General features: G+C 46.0%; 1 protein-coding gene across 1 annotated transcript in view; it reads right to left on the bottom strand.

Moving 5' to 3' along the window:
• The window catches only part of LOC136626934 (probable cation-transporting ATPase 13A4), a 97,712-nt gene extending 86,731 nt beyond the window's left edge, over positions 1-10,981 (bottom strand). The window contains exons 1-3 of the mRNA XM_066601894.1: positions 10,844-10,981; positions 8,126-8,299; positions 1,677-1,811 (exon numbers count right to left, since the gene is read on the bottom strand). Of these exons, the coding sequence (XP_066457991.1) occupies positions 1,677-1,811; positions 8,126-8,299; positions 10,844-10,906 (372 nt within the window). The 5' untranslated portion in view covers positions 10,907-10,981. The remainder of the gene's footprint in view (positions 1-1,676; positions 1,812-8,125; positions 8,300-10,843) is intronic.
• Positions 10,982-26,026: the final 15,045 nt, after the last annotated feature.

The raw sequence follows: 26,026 nt of genomic DNA, 5'->3' as shown, positions 1-26,026 counted from the left end.
ACAGTCTATATGCTGTGCGGTCATGGAAGGTCTATGGAGTGGACTGGGAGCAGCCCACTCCATACGTGGGGGCTATTAGCCATCTTTGACAGCCTCCAACAAATGCCATGATTGGAGAGTCTAAACAGTAAGCTGGAGTGTCGGTGGTCCTGCAGCATGCCCCTCAGATTTAATCGCAGCGTGCCGATGAGCTAGAACGGCAGCCTGGAGCCTAGTAAAGGCTCCCAGGGTTGCCATGCATAGATGTCCATCAAGGCATACATAGGGGCTGTCTGGTTAGTAGATGAAATTACAAGTTTTCACCAATCACTCTGAACCCCACCTATCCAGAGAACGGGCACCTGTGTCCCCACTATTTCACAGTGCAGGATCTCTTCTCCCATTTCTCTAATGTAGTTGTGAATGGGCCACTGGTGCAGCTGCAGTTTAATTCATTTAAATTGGGCTGATGAAAATAGCTGAGCCCAGTGATCTGTCTGCCTCATTGAAATGAATGGAGCCGAGGCCGCGCATGTGCATACAACGTGACTTGGGTGTCCAATGTCAACACTTATGCTTGATTAAATCATAGATCAATTTTGTTTTTTGTAAGTTTATTGTAAACTTACCTGAGCTCTATACACAGCATCTATAGATTACTCTGAGATCACGTCAGCTTTATTACATCTGGAACACTCAAGAATAGAAAATGTGTTTAATAGACAAGGCCACTATAGGATATAAAGTAACGACAAGTTTCCAATGTAGTGTCACTCTTTCAGGGCGATTAGCTGACTTGACAAGAAGGGACTTATAGGTATTTATAACAGGGATATATATAGGGAGGAAATCTCCCAAAGGGCTCAGTCACACGGGTGCATCCAGGCGCCGATGCGCCCGTGTTACTGCAGAATAGGAAGGCCGCCCTGCAGGTGCGGCAACTCTCCCCACCTCTGGAAGATAGAACATATGACTGGCTCTATTGCCGGTCATGTGTTCTTTCTTCCGGCGGTGCGGAGAGGCGTTTGCACCTGCAGTTCGACCGTCTTCTTCGGGCAGTCACACGGGTGCAACGGCGCCCGTGTGACTGAGCCCAAAAGGTGAGCAATTTATGGGAGCTGAAATTATATGTAGTTTTATATGGCAATTTTTTAAGTAAATTAATAAAAGTTTTATTTTAAATCTGCCAAAATCCAGTGACGACTATATAATTATAAGGCAGATAATTAATTATAGGAGTTGGTGGCTCCCCACTGAACAATATAGCTTGTCTACATCTATTACACTTTTGTAGTATGTTATATGGTACATTAAGTGGTGCTATTAAAATAAAAATAAAAAAAATACAACTTCATAAAAAAAACAAGCCATAATATGGCTGGCTCTTGGAAGCTTGGGGTCAGAAACATAAAAAAAAAATGAAGGACTGCGGCACCAAGAGCATAATATGCAGTAAGAAAACAAAAAACAACACTCCCTTCCTCCCCATACGGGTGGCCCTTGGAAGCTTGGGGACAAAGAGACACACACACACACAACATAGTGTGAATAGCTCATAAATGCAGTCAGATCTCACCAAATTCCTTAAAAAATAAAGAACGGTTTCTAACGGAAACAGTGAAAAGACAATTACTGGTTTGTATTGATGTATAAATTATTTATTTTCAACATAGTTCCAAGAATGCTACCAAACTTACCTGTAGTTCAGGCTTAATCACCGACTTATTAATGACCGAATCCACGTCTTGTGTGACGGCACGGAACGATTTGTATTCAGGGTCAGATAGTTGAATTGAGCGTACCTTCTTCCATGCATGTTCTTTGAATGCATCCTAGAGAATAAACAGCAACAGATCAATTCAAGGACCCCCATCACCAAGGCACATTGAAAAAAGTAACATAAAACACATTCTACGCTGTATTTATGGAATTTCAGTACTGGACTTTCTTAGCTTAAGGGGGTTCTCTGAGAGAACAGCACTGAGGTTAATCAATATTCGATCAGTGGAGATCCAACATCCGAGTCACCCACGGGCCAACATAGTGAAAGAGGAGGATGCTTGCATTAATGTCGTGTTTTTTCATTGTTTGCATAGGCACAGGAGACTAGCTGTATTAACAGGAACCGCTGGTCATGTGGATGGGCACTGTGCCAATATAAACAATGATGGGAGTCATAGCACTCATATGAGCGCTTTGGTGCCTTCACTGTATCAATTGGTGAGGGTCCTAGAGATTACACTTCCATCAGTCAAATGTTGATTACCCATTGCAGTAGGCCATTAGTGTTAAAACCTTGGAGTTCCAACTTAGAGTACGGTATGTATTAAGAAAAATAAAAATCCAAAAAAGACCAAACAAGAGGCCAAAATGTGTCAGTTCTGATGTTAGAACAATGTGTTATTTAGCATTTTTTATTTTCTTTAATACTTTTGATGATAAAACAATTTAAATGAAAATAGAAAATGTCAGGGAAGAATACAGCTATTCAGCCACTGGAGGTGTTATGAAAGGTGACTTGGCTTAAAAGGGAAGGAGAAAAAGAAGGAAGGTGTAACAAATGTTCTCAAATAATTTGAAGGGAAAAAACAATCAGTACTCAGTTCTCTGCCAGACCTTGTTACATCACTGACCGCCTGTAATAAAGAAAGATCAGCGAGGAACTGAAGAGATGAGTAGTTTTATTTTTGTTTTGCTTATTTTGGAACATTTGTTCTCTTTCTTTCTTCCAAAGTTTCAGATAAGCACAGTAAAGGCTGGAGAGAGAACTTTTTTGTAGCCATGACACAAATAGTCCATGGGGAGATATTGAGTTGTAGTCCATTTTGTCAAATGCACTGGCAAATAGAAAACGTAGTGCCAATGTTTCAAAATTGGTAAAAAAAACAAAAACAAAAACAAAAAAAATCCTTGTGGAAATTATACAACAGCAAGTCCATTGCAGGTAAAATGTTTGAAGGTTTTTTTTTTATCAGAAATTATATAAACAAAAAAACAAACAAAAAAAAAAAGATAAAGTTGTAGTTTATAGTCACTGAGTGGCTTCCCAATTAACATCTTGCAGGTGGAGGTGCTGAGCGAACACAGAACCCAATGCGGTGGCGAGCATGGTGTCAGAACACTGACAGGAAGGGAACAGAAGTGTTTAGTGGAAGACATTGGAGAAGACTGTCCTGTGACGTAGGTGGTGCCACTATGTACGAGCAGAGCCGGGCCAAGTACTGCCACTGTGCAGCGTGATGGTGAGCTGTAGGCAAAGGAGCAAGGAGAGGTGTAGTCCAGCGAATTGCTCAGACTGCCGATAGGCTAGAGTTAGACCAGGAGATCCATAGTGTCGAGCTGTGCTGCAGTTAATTGATTTGTTGGCACTGGGAAAGAAGAGACCAAAATAACACAGAAGGATAAGCAAAAGTAGTCACTTCAGTGCAACGCAACTCTGGTGAATCCTCAGAAGTACTTTGAGGCCAATGACTGTGCAGAAATTGTCATGCCACTGCTGGAAGAATATAAACTTTTGAACTGCAAAAGGTGTGCGGCATTTGACACAGGAGACCCCCTTACAAACCATTCAGATTAGTTACTAGACCTTGGATTTTCAAAAGCATTTTATACCATATGCATAAAGGGTTGATACATAAAAAGGATAGAACACAAAAACGTGTTTTCATTAATGGAACAATATAACCCTTTAGTGACGCAGCTCCTCCCCCCCCCCCCCCCCCCCCCCCCATTTTCACTTTTTCTCCTCCCTTTAAAAAAAAAAAAAAAATCGTAACTCCTTTATTTATCCATCGATGTCGCTGTACGAGGGCTTGTTTTTTGCGGGACGAGTTGTATTTTTCAAATGGTGCTATTTATTGTACTGAAAAATGACAGCTGAGAGCTGCCCCTGATTGGCTCAGTGCAGGGACCAATCAGAGGCAGCACTCACTCACCCATTCATGAATTCATGAATGGGTGAGTGAGAGCTGCCTCTGATTGGTGAGGCTGTGACCAATCAGAGGCAGCTCATTCAGCAGGCGGGGATTTTAAATCCCCGGCTGCTGAATACTACTCACAGCAGTTCAGGAGAACTGTCGGCCGTCCGTGGCTGAACTCTGTCTGCCGGGACAAGGTGAGTATATATATTTTTTTTTTTACTTTTTACACATTTCTGGATGAATTTCAGGGAAGGGCTTATATTTTTAAGCCCTTCCCGAAAATTCATCCCGCGCTCGCCGGCAGCTCATTGCTTTCAATGGAGCCGGCTGTATTGCCGGCTCCATTGAATTCAATGGTCAGTGCTCGTTTAATCGAGATGAGTACCGCGTGGTGCTCGTCTTGAGTAACGAGCATCTCGAGCACCCTAATACTCGAACTAGCATCAAGCTCGGACGAGTATGCCCGCTCATCTCTAAAAATGACATTATAAATTTATTCTACTGTGTCTACCCAAAAATAAGACTGTCTTATATTTCGTTTTTGCCCCAAAAAGAGTACAGTGTCTTATTTTCAGGGGGGCTTATACTTACCTTGTCCATGGCATCCCGATGCCTCCGATGGCATCCGGCGGCGTCGCTGCGTCCTCCTCGTCTCAGAGCTGCCTTCTGCTGGAGACAGGGCTTTAAATACCCTGCCTCCAGTAAAGCGAGCGCTGGCAGCCAATCACAGCCGGCACTCGATGTGCCAATCACAGCCATTCAATGGATGACTGATTGGCTGCAAGCGCTCGATGAGCCAATCAACGCGCTCGCTTTGCTGGAGGCGGGGTATTCAAAGCCCTGTCTCCAGCAGAAGATCAGCTGTGAGACGAGGAGGATGCCGCACCGCTGGAGACCATCAGGACACCGCGGAGCAGGTGATTATTGGGGTTTTTTTTTGGGGGGGGGGGGGGGGGGGGGGGGTTGGCACCTGAAATTGGTCCTATTTTCGTGGGAGGCCTTATATTTAAAGCCTCCCCCGAAAAGCCGATAGGTCCTACCCCGATAGTAAGACCTATTTTCAGGGAAACACAGTATGGTTCAGTACGATTACTACGATACCAATCTTATAGTTTTTTTTTTTTGCTGTACTACTTTTTAAAATTATTTTCTGTCTTTATTTTCTGCGCACAATAATTTTTTTATTTTTCTGTCAACAGTTATACGAGGGCTCATTTTGTGCGGTATGTCCTGTCGTTTCGGATGGTACCATTTTTGAATACAAACAACTTTTTGATCGCTTTTTATTACATTTTTTCTTGGAGATAGGATGCCCCCAAAAAAGCGCATTTCTGGCACTCTTATTTTATTTATTTATCTTTTTGTTTCGGACGTCGTTCACCGTGCGGGGTAAATAATCCATTACTTTGATAGATCAGACTTTTACGGACGCAGTGATACCAAACACATTTTTGCTTTATTATTTAGATTTGTTTTATTGCAAATATGGCAAAAGGGGGTTTTTTTGGACTTTTACTTTTTTTTTTTAAATAAAACTTTATTTTTTTTTTTACACTTTCTTTTAGTCCCAAGGGGGAAGAGGGGGGGGGACCACAACCAGCAATGCTTTGATTACTCCTGTAGTTTGATGTAATAGCATTACATCATACCGCATTCTGACAGGCAGCCTACCAAGCCACCCCACGGGGACAGCTTGATGGGCAGTCTGCCAAGACAGCCATGGGGCCTTTCAGAAGGCCCCCGGCTGCCATGACACCTGCACGGCTCTCCCAAGCATATTTGCTTTTTACACCCCATCTCTACACCATTCGCAACCTGATTGTTTGTTTGAATTTACTCATTCACGGTGATTGGTTATTTAGGTTGGCTCGAGTAGAGGTGGTGTTGAATAGGGATATATGCCTCCCCTGATCTCACCGCAGGGGGGCCGTACGGGACCCCTGAACGTCAGGGGGTTTAAATGCCACCGTCGGAATTGACAGCGGCATTTAAAGGGTTAATAGTCGTGCGGCCGATTGCAGCTATTGTCCGCGGCTGTCAGCTGTAATAAACAGCTGACGCCCGCACTGCATGGAGGGAGATAGCGGCGCTATCTCCCTCCATACACGTCCTGCAATGGCAGGATGTAAAAAGGCTTTTGGGCCTTCACTAAGGGGTTAAAGATTGGGTCACAACTACCAAGAAAATACCTCAGGAGTCAGTAATGAGTTTCTATCTGAAGAAATGTTTAATTATGAACTTGTAAATGGCTCTTTCATCATATGGATTCGAATGGCTCTGTCTCAGGATGGAACTGAACAGCGACGAATGGTCCCCATTGACTATAATGGGGTTACTTTGGTCTCCGCTCAGCTGCCCGACTTTTAAATGGGGAAAAAAAAGGCGCTGCATGCAGTGCTTTCTCTTCCAGTATTTTGACCCAGATCTGCAGCGGAGCATCCAACTAGAGGTTCCAACACAGTGAACCAGCTACGTTGAAAAACCATCCTTTTATACAGCTCAACATGAGGCAGATAAGAAATCGAAAATCAAGGAGATCTGAGATTATTTAACTGCAATTTACACAGCCTGATTCAGAGAGTATAGAGGATGAATGATCATTCTTTCGATTGTTGGCCCACATACAATTTTATCACAAATTGGCAGATCATACCCTATTTGCATAGAGAAATGTCCTGCAAAAAGATTCCCCCACAAACAAGCGTTGTTGGTGCTGTCAGTCACATGCTTAGAGGATTGGGCGATTGAACATCCGAATAAACATTTGTTTAAGGTCATCCCTTTTCTAACATAAAGAAATAGGTTATATTATGCAGAGATTTTTTGCCTCCGATTGAAACACTATAGACAGATAAGTCAAAAAAGTGTAACTTGTGTCGTTCAAAGAAGAAAAAAAAATGGTGATCTTATACACAACTCTCATGGGGGGAAAAAATGCTGCAGATTCTGACACTTGCTTTTTTTTTTTTGTGCTAAAGCCACAAGTGGATTCAAGTGGACTGTAAAATATAGAGGACGGACTTCGCCATCCTGTTGGATCCACTTCAGGTTTTGGTTCAAAAAATTAGCATCAAAAACTGCCACAAAAATCTGAATTTATGTGTATGGAGTTTATAGGTTCTCCCAGTGTTTACATGAGTTTCTTCCTCCCGCACTCTAAAAAAAAAAACTTAGGTGAGCTCAGATTGTTAGCCACAATTTGGACATTAAGGCCGCCTGCACACGGGCCGAAATCCCGCGGCGGGATTTCCCGCGGGATTTCCGCCACTGAAAGTTTGCATAGGAGTGCATTACAATACGCACTCCTATGCAGACGGCCGCGGTTTGGCCACGCAAAATCTCGTGCGGCAAACAAACCGCGACATGTCCTATTTTTGTGCGGGGCTCGCAGAGCCTCGCACAGAAACGTCACTCACCCGGCCGCCGACTACGGTCTGCGCATGCGCCGGCTGCGCGGCAGCTGGCACATGAAAGAGCCGGGGCCGCCAGGCACGGGTGAGTACGCGCTCGTCCCTGCAGGCTCTCGGGTCGGGTCCTGCGGCGAGAATTCTCGCTGCCGGATCCGACCCGCTCGTCTGCAGGCGGCCTAAATAGATAAATCCATAGCAATAAAACAGAAGGGTGTCACAGGCCTCTACCAAGGAACTCTTTATTTTAAAGAAAATAAACAAACTGTAACAAACATAATAAACCAAGTTCACCAAAGTATAGAACAAATTAAAAAAAACTTCTGAAAGTTTTTTTGTTGTTTAATTGGCCTTGCAAATGTGAACAGACAAAAGAGCCTATATTACAAGTTACTGAAGAATAAGGGTACCTTCACATATTGCGTATCTGCAACAAATGCTCTGGAAATTAGCAACAGTCAAATTCTTACCCGAGTGGTGCGACTTTTGCAGCGTTTTTTGTTACAGATCTGCCGCGGATTTTAATTCGTGTATTTCATAAGGCTGAAATTTTTGAATCTGCAGTGTTCTTAAAACACGCTGCGGATTTGGGGCAGAAATTATCAGTTTGATGTGAAGATTTTTAAAATCACCTCCACATGGCTCATACCGTAAATGCTGCAGAATATCCTAGCCTGTGTGCGGGCAGCCTAAACCAGATTTCAGGTTGCACTCACAGAGAAGTATACCAAAGCCTGCAGTCTAATAGTCGGTGCACTTAGTTAGTCAATGTATTTATTTTTATAATCTATGTATTACATTTATTAGATGAAAACTTACTGTGGTTCTGAGTAACACAACATCAGCTTCTCGCAAGGTGCAGGGGATGCAGTTAGCCCATATGTGCCATTCTGGTTTCCAGTAGAATATAAGCAACAGGAACCCAAGGGAGAATATATATCCACATATGCACAAAGCTTTTCGATAGATGCTGGTCCTGTATCCAAATATGTCCTAGAAAAGAATTTTATGAAACATCAAAAGTTTTTCTTCCATTAACGTAATCCTTTAATGCAATTTGCCTACCCATAGAATTATGTGCGGCTGTCCTCAAAAACTGTGATATGTGCAAGTCTGTCTAGTTTCTTTCTTTGCAATCTATTGGTATCTCAAGTCTTGAAATGCATTTAGGATGCATATTAATTAGCAAACATTTTTCACACTACATGAACTATTAGAGGATTATGGTCACTGAAAAACCCAACATCTTCTCCCAAAACTATTGCCCTGTAGCCAAAAGCTCATAGACCCTGGTGCGAAAGTCCAGCTTGGGCCCCACAGTCCTCTTTGTGGCTGCTGGCACAGAACTTTCCACTGCATCACTGAATCTTTTAAGTGGGCTATCAATACAGCAATATTAGCCAAGGATATTGTTTGCAGTCACCATATAATAGTCAGCTCTACACAGTAATAATGCTTACAGAGCAGGTACCTCCAGCGATGACAGGTGACATCATCTTGAATTGGTGATGTCCATTTTTCCTTTTCTGCTCTATCCCATCCACAGAGAATTCTTACACCTACTATTTGTCTCTTCACACTCTCCCCATTCTGCCACTACCCCTTCCCCTCAGTGCTACATATATAGAGTACTAATTTTGCCTTGTGACCCCCCATAAGTTACTGATGGCCCCCTCTGCCGCCACAAACACTGATAGTGACCCTTTTTCCAGCTACGACTAACCCCCGCCCTGCAAGTCTGACAGTATAGTCCCACATGTTGCTGCTGGAGCTGCAATACTCATCTCCCTCTAGTTTCCTGTTCTCAATGCAGGAGGAGTCAGAAAACGATTTGGGCAGCAACCCGAGTTCCCATTGAGCGGTCACACATATACACTGCCATTACATTATTTTCAACGGAAGAACCAGAGATTTCAGAGTTTAGGTACCTGGCGTCTCCAATACTTTGATGAAATGAATAGATAGCCGGTGCATGTGCGCAACCATCCCACCATTCATGTAGGGATCTTTGTAACCCCTGTTCTTGCGATCAGTGCGGTTCCCATTGGTCGGACCGCCACCAGTCAGAAAGCCATCACCTAACCTGTAGCTCACTGTGCTATTCTGTTTCTATAAGTCCCAACCACTGCATTCTGTTAGGCCTATGGAATTGGGGCCAAGACTAGAAATAGATACGGGTCCTACCTGTGTAACCCACACCTGTCAGAGTTTTAGGGCATATCCTGTGGTGGGAACCAAGCCCTACTTTTATAGTAGTAATTGCATCCAAACAATATTCATAGCAGTAAAGAGGAAGGTTTGTTCCCTCTGGCAAAATATAGTGATTCAGGAGTTACAGGGACAGATTCATCCTAAACTAGTCCGGGCTGTTTCTGCGCCAGAAAGAGGAAACGTAACTCAAAGAGAAATTAAAAGAAAAGAAGTCCTAAACAGAATTTTTCTTTGTTCAAGTACAAAGTCTACTACAAAAATGTAGTTTCTATAGCAATGCCTAATAGGTTTAAATGCTTAATAGAAATCAACTTTTTCACACCACTAACAAAATACACTCTAGGTCAAGCAGAACAGATTTAAATGGCCTTGGCATTTACTCACATCAGTCTTCACCCTTCTGACATCCTCAAGCTGACTTGGATCATGCCAAGCTGGCATACGCAAGATGCCCTGTGTAAGTGTACATTTGTGTGTCTGAGCAAATGTTGTAGCCTACCAGAAGTTAAATGGAAAAAGTCCAAGTAGTCTCTGTATTTCTATTTTGCACCTATTTTACTCCCATTTTCTTAATTATCAGACATATTCTATTGCGGGCTCATGTCCCTCTGTAACTTTATAGGAGGAACAATAAAACAGCAACATGTTTCCAGTTCTCTAAACTATTCTGTAATATTCTAAGTTTATCAGTATATAGTAACATGTAGTTCAAGAAGAGACAGATATAGCAGAGTTTGTCCAGTTGTATTTGCTCCTCAAGAAATCTGTTGAGACAAATTATATTCAGGCTACTTTCACACCTGCGTTAGGGATCAGTTTAGGGTTTCTGTCTGCTCCGTTTTTGGAGGAGACAAACTGAAAAAAAAAAGATTTTTTTCCCCCAATGATTTCAATGGGATGTAAAAAACCTGCAAAACGGAAAGGCTTTGAATTGCTTCCATTCCATTTTTTGGGGAAAAAAATAGCGCAATCTGAAGTGAAGGGGGAGGGGGGGGGGGGACGAATGGGCACTTTTTCTGTTTGATTTCAGTTTGTCTCCTCCAAAAACAGAGCAGAGACAGAAACCCTGAACTGATCTGTAATGCAGGTGTGAAAGCAGCCTAACTTAGTAGGTTTGATGATTCGGCGTTCTATAAGCCACAGGTAACAAGTCAAGGTGCTGTGAGAAGTTGTACCACATGACAAACTCAGCTCTGCTAAATCTGCGTATATATTACTCTTTAACCTATGTAGTATGAAGTAACTCTTGAATGCCAAGCCATCGACCGCTTGTTTACAAACACAGAGGGTGCCGCTGTGCAAATGGATTAAACTAGCAGAACTTACCATTTCATTTTCCTCCCCCTGGTTAAGCAAGGCATGGTGATTTTTCATGAGTGCTTTCCCCATCAACCCCAGGAAAGTGTTCCTTCAGAGTAGTGAGATGCCTATACACCTTGCTGGACAGTCAGAGATACAGATAAGCTTCTCCTAAGAAACTAAAAAGCTGGCTCCACCTTCTGGAGCAGCCAGGTGATGTAACCCTTTCCATACAGGTAACTTTGTGTTCACAGCAAAAGTCGTCAAGATCAAACTGAAATGCTAACTTGCGTGAACGAATAGTGCATGGTCATGTGCGGATTGCTACCTTGTGTCAGTTCTTTTCATATTCTGGCCCTGCTTGATAGTTAAAATTGGGAAATTGCACTACAAAAACTTTTCATGTAGCCCCAGCTGCAGGGCTTATTCACACAAATGCATTTGCGCTGCGTATTAAGCGTTTAAACTTTGTGCACAAAATGCGCAGAGAATAGAACCCATTGATTACGAGTTCGTTCCCATGAGCGTATTTTGTTTGTGCAAAAAAATACGCAGCATGCTCTATTTTCGTGTATATTATGCACAAACATACCATATTAAACTAATTAAACTTCATAGTTTCATTGAAATCAATGGGAGCAACACCCATGTATGTTTACACCCATGTGAAGCCAGCCTCAGGGCTACTTCACACTGACGAGCGCTATATGGCCACGAGGAACTCGCGGCAATATGGCATATTTGCTCATACGATTTCTAGGCACCAGCGATGCTTTTTCCTGGAAAATAATCTCGCATTGCTGCCTTTTGCGATTTTGTCGCACGATTGGCAAAAGTACGTGTTTCTAGTGTTACAAATGCATCGTACGAACACCACGAGTTTGTACATTGCAATGCAATAAATCGGAGGCTCAATAGAGAAACAAGGGCTATTTTCGTGCATAATATGTACCAAAATAGCACTTTTTTTATTGCGTGACCAAAATACGCGTGCAAAACATGCACATGTGACTGAACCCATTGAAATCAATGGGTTCTGTTCACTGCGTATTGCACGCGCAGATTTTGAAATTCGCTTCCTCATGCTCAGCTATCCACTGAAGGTCACAGATTTTTTAACTCATGGAAATGTGCAAGAGGTGCTTGCAAAAAAAACCAAAAAACTAACTACAGCTTATTGTAGATTGATCTGTTGAATTGATTTCCAGCAATATTTTATTGCACAGGGGCTTCACATGTTTTTTTTTTTTTTTTTAGCGTGGTTCTTTAACCCCTTAGGCCTGTGTCACACAGGTGTATTTGCGTAACTTTTTTCAAAAGGCAGTGAATAGAAACCATTGATTGCAATGGGTTTATTCACATCAGCATATATTTCATTTATCTAAAATAGTAAGCAGAATCCTGAAAGTTTGCGCAGAAAAATAACACATATTGGACTGTGTTAGGGCTTATTCACACGTCTGTATATCGGCCAGGTTTACACACCCCAGCCGATATAGGGTATCCCTTTCTGCAGGGGGAGGAGGCGGGCCGGGCCAGGAGCAGTGCACTGAGCTCCCGCCCCCTCTCTGCCCCCTCACCACTGTTTTCAATGGGAGGGGGCGGAGCAGGGTGGGACTTAGCTCCGCCCCCACCCTCCCAGACACATAGCCCATTGCGCAAATATGCACATAAATGCACAGGATTTAAATATACTTTATTTTTTACTCATTTTAATAATTAACAAAAAATCACTTATATTTTTACAGTCCCTGAAATGGACATACGATCATTTGATTGCTCATAAAGTATAATGCAATGCCATATTATTGTATTTTACTGTTTTCTAACAGGCAGTCAGAATAGGCGATCATTCATGGCAGCCCAGGGAGCCTTCAGAAGGCGCCCAACAGCTATGATGACTGAATGACATTTGCGAACTCATCCCAAGGAGGCCATTTGGGACCCCCGAACATTGATCAGGGAATTTAAATGTTGCTGTCAGAATGGACAATGGCATCTAAAGGGTTAAAAGGCATGATTAGCAAAAATGCTGATCACGGCTGTTGCGGGTGTCAGCTGTCAAAGAAGCTAGCACCTGCCTTGTATGGAGCGAGATCAGCTCAAGAAGCCGTTCTATACAAATCATAGATTCCCATGATGCAAATAAACATCCTGGTGCACTAAATGGGTAAACTAGGGACCTCATGGTACTCCTGAGGTTCAACCAGTCAGATAGTGCCAAACTAAGTGTCCACTTTTGCCTTTCGTGCTACTATGGGTCTCTGGCAGGCTACTTCCAGCCACAGCCTATTCTGCCTATATGCTACCTGTGGGGTTGTTGCTACTTAGTTTGGACGTTGCCCTGCCTCTTCATGGGTCCTCATGGGCAATACCCCATTTTAATGGGTCCCAACTACCGACAGCCGAAAACATGTGGCTTACATGTCAAACCATACTCTGAGCACACAAGAATACAGTCCCAAACCACTAGGTGGACAACACGATCTTAATTCATGTTCATAATTTCGATCACTGCTGTTTAAACCCTTAGATGCTGTGGTGCACGTTGCATCTAAGGGGTTTTACATGGGAACTGAAAATCTCATCAGCAGCCTTGCAATGTGATCGAAAGGTGTCGATATGTTGTCATGGCAGCTGGGGGGCCTAATGAAGACCCCAGGTCTGCTATTGTAGTACAGGTAGTATTAGTCCATACCAGAGGCAGAACTTAACTGGATTCCGCTGAAAGACTCAAAATATCGCAATAGAGTATTGTAAAGTACTGCAATATATTAGACTAGTGGGACTAAACAAAATAAAATCAAGGTTAAACAGTTTTTTCTCAGCAATACTTGATTGGCGGTGGTCCGCCGCTCATTACCCCCAGCAATCAGCCTGCTGTCAGTGTAGACCAGGGGTGTCAAACTCATTTTCACAGAGGGCCACATCAGCCTGATGTTTGTCTTCAAGGGCTGACTGTAATTGTAAGGCTGCCTGTCCACGGGCGATTGTTCATTGCGTTACTCGTGGCGATAATCCGTTGCGATGGAAAGCGCAGCCGCGGTGTCCACGAGTGGAGAATCATAGCGATTCTCTGCTAGCGGGATCTAAATCACGGCATGCCATGATGAGCCTATCTGTTAGATAGGCTCACCGCAGAGAACTGACAGCCCACTGACCCCCACAGTGACCTCAGCAGTAATAGTTTTTTAAACAATTTCTTTTTATTGAAATAATGGTATAACAGTGCCGGATATAAGGACATGCATATCAGCCACGCAGGGCCAGTTTGAGAATAACCATTCAGTTGCAGACATCAGAATAAATATAACGCTTCTGTCATGTATGGCATACTTCCGGCCAGGTAACGGGGGGGGGGGGGGACAATCAGGGGTATAGGTGGGGTGGGGGGGGGGTAAGGATGCGAGGTGTAATTAGAAACACACCTAGGGGAACCGGGTGTGGTGATCAGGTGGGGTAGATTTAGGAAAAACAATTAGGGAAAACAATTTGGGAGAACAAACAGCAAGATGTTGTCTTTATATTGTGGTGTGAACATAGGCAGATCCTTTATTTTAGGTTGTGGCGAGATCTGGATCGTCCTGAAAGCAGATCCATGGGGTCCAAAGGGCCGTGAAGTCGTCCCTGGTGTTGGCCTCCCACGCCAGAATCTCCTCAAACCGGAAGATTTGCGCTATCCTGTCTAACCACTGGCGGATTTGTGGAATCTCCTTCTCTTTCCAGAAGAGGGGTATCAGGAGCTTAGCTGCCGTTAAAAGGATTGTAGGCAAACTTTTTTTTGAGGGTTTGAAATGGTTTGTGGGGAGCCAGATAAGTATCTCCTCCGGTCTAAAGGAGTAAGAGGTATGGCATATTTTGTTGATAATGTTTGTGACTGACCGCCAGTAGGGCTTAATTTTTGAACATTCCCACCAAATATGGAGGGCTGTCCCTTTTTCTTCCTCACATCTCCAGCAAACGTCTGTGGATGTCGGGTTTGTTTTGGAAGTTGTGACTGGGGTTCTATACCACCTGGTCAACAGCTTGTAAGAGTTTTCCTGTATGCGAACGCATTTTGAGAACCCGTGGGAATTCCTCAGGACTTTTAGGGTATCTTCTCGACTGAGAGTAAGTCCCAGTTCTCTTTCCCATTCCCTCAAAAACCAGGGCCTTTCTGAGGCTTTTTGCAACAGAAGTTCTTTTAGTTCAATAGATTTTTATTTATTTAGTCTATCAGTGATATACAATAAATGCAATTTAGTGAAACTAGGTATAAAGTAAACAGTGTTGACATACAAGGTATTTGTCTTCATTTTTCAGATTACAATTTCGCTCTTCTTGAGGTATCTTGTTTTAACTGTAAAAACACTTTTATGTAACTCTTATAACGTTTATCAATAGCATACTAATTACTTAAACATAGGTAAGTATGTTGATCTGAAAAAGAACAAAAAAGGAAAGAACCCAGAGTGGGCTATGTTTTAGAACAGGTTTCGAGTTGATTGCTGTTGGTAACTTTCTCAAACTTTTTGTTAACACTTATTATTATAACTAAACCTTAGAGGTTTGTTTGTGCCTCAGATGCGTTCTGGATGCCGGGAGTTCTCACCCACTCCTGTAGCATGGGTCTTGTTGATACTATTCTTACTTCGCATCTTCGGTTTTGCTAATAAGGAGAGAGGAAAGAAAAGAAAGAGAGGGGGGGAGCGAAAGGGGTATAAGAATGGGAGGAAGGAGGGGGAGAGGGGTAGAGGAGCCACTAGGGGCTCTGGGAAATGAGATCAGAGGGGGGTTCTGGTCCGCTCGGCAGGAACCTTCCACTGTTGGACACTGTCTGGGGCAGCGTCCCATGGTAGTTATATTCAGGTCGGCACCACTCCGCTATTTAACCATTGATTGAATTTGTCCGAGGAACGAAAGCTTATCCATATCGCCCATGTAGCGTAGTAAGTAGAAGATTTAGCATCATCCCTGGCCCTTAGTTCCTCCATGTATTGAATGTCGTCCATGGCTTTTGCCCACATTAAACGTGTGGGAGACTCCGTTGTGTTCCATTTTTGCGGGATCACCTGTCTCATTGCCAGGAGAAAAAATTTGAGGATTCCCTTCTTAATCAGGGCTTCGGGGCCTGGAGTGATGGAGAGGAGAGCCATCTCTGGTGTAAATGAGATCTCCTTTTTAGACAGGACATTGTATAAGGCGTTTATCTCCCTCCACCTGGAAGACACCAGAGGGCAGGACCACCAGATATGAATCATTGACCCTAGGTCATTGAGGCATCTCCAACAGTTGCTGCTAATATTGGGGTACATCTTGGCCAGGCGCGCCGGGGTGCGGTACCACCTGGACAAGATTTTGTAGTTCATCTCGTGGTGTCTGCCTGAGACAGACATCTTGTGGGTCATGATAAAGGATTTGGCCCAGTCACTATCCTCAAGACACTTGCCCAGCTCCTCCTCCCATCTTCCCCTGTATCCTACACCACCGTCTGGCGCATCCCCGGCCACCAACATGCCATAGACCGCTGAGATCTCCCCTTTCCGATCAGGGGACGTATCACACATCTCCTCGAAGGGGGTGGGCTGGCGCAACACCTCCGAGACCTGACCCTGCGCCCGTATGAAGTGGTTTAACTGTCGGTATTGGAACCACGCACCGGCCCTCTGGCTCCCCTCTCCCAGTAGAGTCTCTAGTGGCATGATTCCCCCTGTTGTCGTTACATCCTTTATTCTAGGGATAAGTGTTTCTAACCTATCTAGTAGGGGTAGACCTCGTGCACCCAGCGGAAATTCCGGGTTACCTACTAGGGGTGTCCAGGGGCCGGGTATCGAAATCAGGCCTGTTTTTGCCGCGAAACTGTCCCATTGTTTCAGGATAGTCTCTAGGAGCGGAGAGACCGTGATCCCTCGGCGCCCAAGACCGCCCCTAAGCCAGAACAGGCCTCGCCCATTAAAGAGAGCTGAGTCCTGTTCGAGCTCAACCCACCGCTTGGTATTTCTTCTGAGCATTAGGTCGAGTACACATTTGCTTATTGCCGCCCTATGATACTTTGCGAGGTCTGGGAGACCCGCCCCTCCCGTTTCTTTTTTTTGGGTTAATATTTTATAGCTTAGTCTGGGCCTTGCTCCGTTCCACTCGAATTTCACCAGCGCTCTTCTGAGTCGTGTGAAAAAGATTTTAGGGATCTGGATCGGTAAGGTCTGGAACAAGTAAAGGAATCTGGGAAGAGCGTTCATTTTCAGTGTGTTGATCCTGCCGAACCACGATAAGGTCAGGGGTCGCCACCTCTCTAGGTCCTTCTCTAGTGCCGAGCATAAGGGTTTGTGATTGATATCGAACAGGTTGTCTAGCTTGGAAGAGATATTAACACCCAGGTATCTAATGTGATCGTCTTTCCATTTCAGTGTGAATCGGGATTTTAGGAGGGCGACTTCCGCGGGAGGTAGATTTATGTTTAGGATTTCTGACTTGTTGATGTTTATTTTAAAATTGCTCAGTCGGCTATATTTTTTAAATTCTTGTAGTATGACTGGTAGACTAGTTTGGGGGTTAGTCAGATAAATGAGTAAGTCATCTGCAAATGATGCTAGTTTATGTTCGGTGCAGGGGGCTGGGAAGCCTTTGATGTCTGGATTGCTTCTTATTGCGTTTGCGAGGGATTCCATTACTAGGACATAGAGAGTGGGTGACAGGGGGCAGCCCTGTCTCGTGCCGTTGCGGATGTTTACAGGGGATGAGAGCCTGCCGTTGACCCGGATCTGTGCCGTGGGACCTCTATATAGTGCCATGATCCAGTTCCGCAGCCTAGGCCCAAGTCCTATTTTTTGGAGTGTGGCTTCTAAGAAGCCCCATTCCACTCGATCAAACGCCTTTTCGGCGTCCACAGATAGGAGGCATAGGGGTCTTCCTTCTTGTTGGGCTCGTCCAATCAAAGATATAGTCCGTATGGTATTGTCTCGGGCCTCACGTCCCGAGACAAACCCCGCCTGGTCTCCATGTATCAGCCCTGGCACAAGGGGTTGTAATCGGGTGGCTATGGTTTTAGCAAAAATTTTTAAGTCCACATTTAAAAGGGAAATTGGTCGATAACTTCCGCATTGTAATGGGTCTTTACCCGGCTTTGGAATCACTGTTATGATTGCCTGTAGCGCCTGAGGTGGTAACGGGCAATTCTTAGAGATGGCGTTGAAGGAACTATGTAGTAGGGGTGCTAGTAGGATCCCGCATGTTTTATAGAATCTAGGCGTGAAGCCGTCTGGGCCTGGGCTTTTACCGATTTTGAGCTTTTTGATCCCCTCTAGAATCTCCTGTTCGGATATGTCGGCCTCTAATGCCTCTGACTCCTCGACGGATATGGGGCCTGGGCCATGCTCCTCCAAGTATGACACCACTCCTGTGTCCCCGGTTCCCTCAGGGCCCGTGTCGTTATTGTGGATGTTGTAAAGCTCCTCGTAATATTTACGGAAGCATTCTACTATCTCTGTGGTGGCATGCACTTTTTTTCCTCTAGAGGTATTCAGTGCAAAAATGTGTGAGTGTGGTTCTCGTGGATTTAGGGCTCTGGCTAGCCAAGCGCTACATTTGTTTCCATATTCATAGTATCCTCCTCTCATTTTATCTCTAGCGCATAGGCTAGCCTGGTCCATGATTGATAGGATCTGTTGGCGTAGTAGGGAGATTTCTGCACCTGTAGTTGCAGTGGCTTTTGTTTTGTTGGATAGTTCTGCAATATCCAATTTTGTCAATAAATCCCGCAGTTTATCTGTCCTCTCTCTCTTAAGCCTAGCGCCGTGTGAAATAAACACTCCCCGTAGGACACATTTCAGAGCCTCCCATTTCATGGGCGGGGCCGTTTCGTCTGTTTTATGATTTTCTATGAAATTTTCTATAGTCTGGCGTATCTCGCTCAGGCAGCAGGGGTCTCCCAATAAATTGTCGTTTAGCCGCCAGCTGTGTTGCCCAATCCTGTTGTCTCCCCCTGTTAGTGCCCTGTAGACCGGTGCGTGGTCCGACCAGATAATTCTGCCTATCGAGCTTTTGGGTGCTAGGTCTAGGAGGCTATGCGAGATAAATAGGTAGTCTAACCTACTATAGCTGTTGTGTGCAGCAGCGTAGTGCGTAAAGTCCTTGACCTCGGGGTGTATTGTCCTCCAGAGGTCAATGAGTTTGAGCGCTGCCAGTTGTCTCCTCAGTCTGCGCACGGCCGCCAGGGAAACGCCAGACCTACCTGATGACGAATCAAGTTGTGGGTCCATGCACAGGTTCAGATCTCCTCCCAAGACAATCGGGGTTCCAGAGGCGAACCGAGCCAGCTCCCCCAGCGCCTGGATCCCGAAGGCGGTCTAACCTGAGTTAGGAAAATAGATATTAGCCGCTGTAAGTAACTTTACTCCTACTTCCAGTTTTAGAAAAAGGTATCTGCCCTCTGGGTCGGCCTCGGAGGAGAGGAGTTTGTATGGGAGACTTTTGTGTATTGCAATGGAGACTCCGCATGCCTTTTTGTCAGGGTGAGTACTGTGGTGCCATTGGGGATAGTATCTGTTGCTACACTTGGGGACATGGTCCTTTTTAAAGTGGGTTTCCTGGAACATTGCAATGAGAATGCGCTTTTTATGCATATGTGCCAGAATCTGGCCTCGTTTGGACGGACAATTTAAACCTCTTGCATTATAGGTGCTGAAGGATATATTTGTCATGTTGGTAGCTTATTAACCCGGGCTGTCGCTGCCGAGCAGACCAGATGGGTTGGAGGGAGGGATAGAGGGATAAGGAAGAAGAAAGAGAAGGTAGTTGGGTGACAGAAGTCCAGTAATCTGTCAGTTGGGGGAAAGAACCCCAAACTTAGAGGAGTAGGTATCCGTCTGGCCAGAGCCAGGGATTAGACGGCACTTAGTGGCGTCTAGCCTATTGAGGGAAGTGAGAGGGGACACCGTCGCGAGCCCTCCCGCCTCACCCACCAGCTGGTAAAATCTGTGAGTGATGCCCTAATCGAGCAAAGATATATAACCCGCAACATTTTTGTAAATGCGTATCCACAGCAGCCTCTGTGGTTGTGACTTGTTCAGCCTGTAAACATATGCAAACGTTTAAATAAAGGGGAGGGGGGAGATGAGGGGAGGTGAGGGGAGGGGGGGAGGGGGGATTTTAAGGTAAAGGGGGAGGTGAGGTGGGGAAGGAAATTAGGAGACTTAGTGATCTCGTCGTCCGCAGGCGTTCTCAGGTCCGCCCGTGGGAGAGTGTCTCTGGGGGTTCCCTGGTTTAGTGCAAGTCTTGTCTTGATCTCTCATGGATTTCAGGTGGAAGGGGTGCCTCTTGGGTGGCCTTTGCTTCTTCTCCTCTCGGGTTGCGCCTCTTGCCAGGCCTCTCTGGGAGCTGTTACTGGAAGGGATGGTAGGGACGGCCAGTCTGGTATCGCCACCATGGGGAGCTCCAGGACCCCCAGAAATCTTGGGAGGTCTGCTGGGGTTTTGAAAACTGCAGTTTTGCCGTTTTTGGTTGCAGTCAGCTGGAACGGGTACCCCCATCTGTATAATATATTTCTTTCTCGCATTGCTTGGAGAAGTGGTCTCACCGCCCTGCGGAGCTGCAGGGTGCGTCTTGCCAGGTCTGGGAATATTGTGATGGGAGATCCATTGTGTGTGAGAGCTGGGTTGTTATCTCTAGCTTGCTTTAGGATCGCCTCTTTGTCCTTATAGAAATGGATCCGGCAAATTACATCACGTGGTCTCCCCGGATCTTCTGGTCTGGGACCCAAGCTTCTGTGGATACGATCTATTTCCACTGGTTGGGAGCGATCGCGGTGTAATAAGGAGCTGAATATGTTTCTGGCCCAGTTTTCCAACTGCTGGGGGGTTACTTCTTCCGACAGACCTCTCAGACGTATGTTATTGCGCCTGTGTCTGTTTTCTAGGTCATCTAGATGGGTTAGAATATCCGTAATCTGAAGGGTCTGTGCATTGATGACTTGACTGTGCGTGTCTAGCAGGGAAAACACTTCTTCTTGGGACTCCTCTACCGTTTGTAATCTGTGGCCCACGTGTCTCAGTTCTTGTTGCATGAGAGACAGGGCTTGTTTATGGGAGTCCTCTAGCCTCTGAAAGTCTCTTTTTGTGGGCAGAGACCGTAGGTGCTCCTTCCAGTCCCAGGAGTCACCTTGCGGTAATTCTTCTGGGCGTTCGCATATAGGCGAGGTGTTGTAGCTATAGTTAATGCTGCGGCTCTGTGATTGGGAACAGTCGCTGTTTCCGGATGGGAGTCGTGCCCGGTCGATGTGCTCTTTCTGCTTGCGGGGTGTTACTGGTTCTGCATTATATCTGTCTCGGCCCCCATTGTGCTGCGTAGCGTGACCCCTGTCATGGCAATTGTGACTGGCAGGTGGGCTTATTGCTTGGGGTTGCATGTGTGCTGTAGTCAGTTTGTTGGCACTAGGGTTCTCCTGAGCCCCCCCTCTCTGGCTCTGTGTGTGGTGCTTTACACTGTCACCTCCATCCTCCTGTGAGGGCGTTTGGGAGGGGGGCTCTTGATTTATGCCCCATGCAGATCTCTGCCTGACGTCTGTGCAGCTGCCCAGGCTTGGTGACCGGTCATTCCCCTCCCGACTGTCACTGTTATCAGGAGACACTGGTGGGTGGGGGGAGCTCACCTCCTGTGCTGGCGCTGGTGTACTGCTCTGTGCTTCCTCCTCCATATCTTCCTCTCCTGCCGAGCAGGAGTAACAGCTGTCTCCGGTGTGGCTGACAGGTCTGGGAGTCCCGTTGTTGTGGTCGGGGGGTGAGGAGAGGCTGCGCGCTCGGCCCGGCGCCATCTTGGATCCGGATCCCGCGGCTCCTGAGGGCTGCATGAAGCGCTGTATCCCGGTCGGACCTGCTTCTGGGGGCACCGTAGCGCGGCTGGAGACTCTTCTGCGTCCCATAGATGTAACGGTGGGTCTGTTAGGCTACTGTGTGCTGTTTTTTGCGGGTTTTTAGTAGCGGGATCGGTGGGAGCTAAATGCCTGAGGTGCTCACGCCGCCATCGCCAAGCCACGCCCCCCCCCAGAAGTTCTTTATAAAGATGTGTAACCAACTTTTTCGGTCGAGAGGGTAGGGAAGTATACGTCTCAAACCATGTCGGGTACCTCGAGTTCTCAAGGTGGGTGGATTGGAACTGTCTCAGTGAGCGATATAGAGTAGCCCTTTCCAAGAAGTTGCGGGGTGGTTGTGGGAGCCAGCTGTCTAGCTGCATCGGGTCTGTCAAAGTGGGGCCCTTAAGAATATCATAAATTGTGGTGGATTGGAGTTTATCCCATATTCCTTCACTTCCCCGTGGTTTATTGGCTAGAAAAGAGGGTATTAAAGAAGCTGGTGTCATGGGGGGGAGGGACTTTGTACTTGTCACTCCCATCCGTGCATGTTTCAGTATCTTGATGGTGCATTTTGTGATCGGGTTAAGGTGCACATGTTTATCTTGTGTGAGACCATTAACCCAGAGCAGTCCCTGGTTATCCTTCCCAAGTATTGTCCTTTCCATACAAAGTGTTGGGGAGGCAATTGTGTTATCTATTAAGAGGATCCATCTGGCGATGTGAATCGCCTTGTGGTATAGCTGGAGGTCTGGGAGTCCCGTACCTCCTTGGGGGTGCTTTTGGCTCAGGAATGAAAAGGCCAGTCTCGGGTTATGCCCTCCCCAGATATAGCCACGGAATAGTTTGTGCATTTGTGAGAAGAAGGTAGCGGGTAGGTCGATTGGCACCGAGTGCAAGATATAAATAATGGGCGGGAGGATATATGTAGAAATAAGGTTTTTCCTACCTAGCCAGGAAATAAGTGGTGTTTTTAGTTGGTCGAGCTGGTTCTTCACTTTTTTAATCAACGGGGCATAGTTTGTGTCAAATAGGAGGGAGGGGTTCGCCGTCAAGGTGATGCCTAGATATTTAATTTTTGATGTGGGCCATTTGAATGCAAACTGTTCCCTCAGGTTGCTAACTGTGCGGGGAGGGGCCGTAATATTTAGTATCTCCGACTTGTCATAATTGATTTTAAAATTGGACAACCTACCAAAATGTTCAAACGTCTCTACAAGCTCCGGCAGGGCCCTCCTGGGATTGGTGGCCATCACCAGAAGATCATCAGCGTAGGCTGCGGTGGTGTGGGTGGCCTCTCCTATTTGGAGGCCCTCAATATCTGGGTTCTGTCTGATATCTTGGGAGTAACGTCTCCATCACTAGGATGAAGAGAGTGGGCGATAATGGGCAGCCTTGCCTAGTGCCGTTCCTGATGGGAAAGGGTTTGGATAACGTGCCATTGACCTGGACTCTCGCCGTCGGCTCAGAGTAAAGGGTGAAAATAGCTTTTATGAATGGCAGGGGGAATCCAAATCTAGACAGGGTGCTATTGATGAAATTCCAGCTTACCCTGTCGAAGGCCTTCTCAGCATCTGTGGAGATTAGGATCAGTGGGCGTTTATTGTGTTTCGCGTAGTGGATAGCCTGAATTGCTCGGATTGTGTTAAATTTCCCCTCCCTACCTGGCACAAAACCTACTTGGTCTGGGCTTATCAATTTAGTCAGTAGGGGAAGCCATCCTATGGGCGAGCAATTTCGCCCAAAGTTTAATATCTACATTTAGTAGGGAGATGGGGCGGTAATTTCCACAGGATTCTGGGTCCTTACCCTCTTTGGGAATAAGCGCTATGTAAGCCTCTTGGGCTTGCTTGGGTAGTACTGAGCCTGAGAGAAGGGAATTGCAGAGTTTGGTCAGTTGTGGGACAAGTATATTGGCAAACTTTTTGTAGTAGGCAATGGGGAGCCCATCCGGGCCCGGGCTTTTCCCGTTCGGAATGGAGGCTAGGACTTCGGCTACTTCATTCTCCGTCGCTGGGTCTAAGAGCGAGGAGGAATCCTTCTCAGTCAGTCCAGGTAATTTAAAATTATTTAGGAAGTTGTGCGCGGTGTCCTGTTGGGCCCCGGTGTCCCTCTCTAGATTATATAAGGTGGTGTAGAATTTTTCAAATTCCGCAGCCACCTCTTCTGTAGATGTTACTGTGGCTCCCGCCGCTGTCTTGACCTGGGAAACAAAGTGTTTCTCTCGTTGTTTTTGGATTAATCTTGTCATCGTTTTAGAACCTCTGTCGCCATGTATGTATATCTTGTATTTGGAGGTAAATAAAGTTTTAGCTGCTTTGATGTTTAAGGTGTTTTTCAGCTTGTCCCTCAGGTCTTTAAGCTCTTTTAGTGTGTCGTTATTGGGGCCATCTTTATGCTGTGCCTCCTTATCTGAGATTTGGGTGAGTAGGGTATTGACCTCCTCCTCCCTCCGCCGCTTGACTCTGGTGCCCAGGGATATCAGCTCCCCCCTAATGTAAGCTTTATGTGCCTCCCAGATGAAGGGAACCGGTACCTCCGGGGAGTCATTAATCCGGAAGAATTCCTCCAGTTTCTCTGAGATGCTCGTAACATTGTCCCCTCCACTGATCAGCGTGCAATTGAGGCGCCAATTCCATTCTCTCCTCGGGAGACTGTCCACAATCAGAGAGAGAAAGATAGGGGCATGATCTGATATGGTGATGGGGCCAATATCCGCTGAGGTAATCGCGTGCAAAAATCTGCCTGAGACCAACAAGTAGTCAATTCTGTGGTAGGTTGCATGTATGTGAGAGAAGTAGGTATATTCCCTGAGCCCGGGGTTCCTCAGCCTCCACGCGTCGCGCAGATTTAATTCAGCTAGTAGGCTTCTCAGTCTGCGGGTCAGCGTCTTGGGTGTCTGTGTAGCGCCCGAGGTGGTGTCTATCGTTTGGTCTAATGCTATAATAAAGTCACCTCCAACTATTTCCAAGCCTTCGGCAAATTCTTTGAATTTAGAAATAGTGCGTATTAGCCACTGGGCCTGGTTTTTGTTTGGGGCGTATAGGTTAGCGAGAGAGATCACTCTGTGTGGAATATGAATCTGCCGGCCGGGTCTGATTCAGACTTGGTGAGAATAAAAGGGATATTTTTGCTGATCGCTACGGAGACCCCTCTTGAGGCTGAGGAATGCGTGCTGTGGAACCATTGGTTATAGTTATGACTTGGGAGTTTGGGTATGCGATTGTGACGGAAGTGAGTTTCCTGTAAGAACATCACGTCCGGGTTATGTTTTTTGGTAAGGATAAATGTCTGTGCTCTCGTCTGGGGATTGTTCCAGCCTCTAACATTAAATGAGACAATTTTAACTTCCGCCATTAGTCGACCATAGGGGAAATCTTTTTCTGTAGGGGGTCTGTCTTTTTCACATCCAAAATTTTGCTAACCATCTTGCTGTTCCAACTGGGGGTAAGAACATACTCCACATAAAGTGGGAAAAAGAGGAAATTTGTTAGACACGAGGTGGGGGGAAGGCCATTCCCAAAGGGACCCTGAACCTGTTCCTCACTCAGGGTCAAGGGAGGGGCGTTAGCCCCATGGCATCTCCTAGCCCTCGCGTACTTGGGGGGTGGGTGGACACGCACCTTGTCGGTTTGGTGCGACCCCCGGTAACCACATAAACCTAAATCGATCAAAAAAAATTTTTTCTTTTTTAAACATTTTCAAACCGTAATGACATTGTTAAGTTATGAAACTAGCAAACATTATGGACTGGACACAGATCCGCGCACCTTGGGAGAAAAAATACAGTGTGCATTTACATCACATTAAACAAACTGTGTAGGTCTAGGCCATACAACGAACGCACGGGGTGCCGGCAGAACCGGGCAGCGGTATCTAATCAGCTGATAAGCAATATGTAAGGGGAGAGCAGGAGGGGGCGGAGGGGGGGGGAAGTCCCCCCCCCCGCCCCCCCCCCCCAGCGCAGCCCCCGCCCCCAGCGCCCGTCCCACGACCAGACCCCCGCATATTCACCGTGAACTGGTTAGTTGCCTCCTCCTTCACTCCTGCATCCCAGCCCCTCCGACCTCCTCGATAGATCTGTCCGTTATCTTGTTTAGCTGGTGGAAGAGAAAAGAAGGGAGGGAGGGGGGGGAGAGAACGAGAGAGATATCGTTCCGAGTCATTTGAAGAAAGGAAGGTGGGCCGACCTCAGGCCTCCGCCTGCTGTTTTTTCTTTTGCCTAGGAGTTTTCGGAGGCTTGTTAATCGTCCATTGCTCAGAAGCCTTCAATTGGGGCAAACGTGCTTTAGGTTGGAATGGCAGCCAGGATGGAATTGCGATAGGTGTTATTCCAAGCTTTTCCCACGCCTTCTCGAGGTCGCTTGGTGATCTGATGGTAATCTGCT

This window comes from Eleutherodactylus coqui, chromosome 1 (genome assembly GCF_035609145.1).
Source record: "Eleutherodactylus coqui strain aEleCoq1 chromosome 1, aEleCoq1.hap1, whole genome shotgun sequence".
Lineage (NCBI taxonomy): Eukaryota > Metazoa > Chordata > Amphibia > Anura > Eleutherodactylidae > Eleutherodactylus > Eleutherodactylus coqui.
The sequence above is the reverse complement of the archived record's forward strand: the minus strand, read 5'-3'. Positions and strand labels throughout refer to the sequence as shown.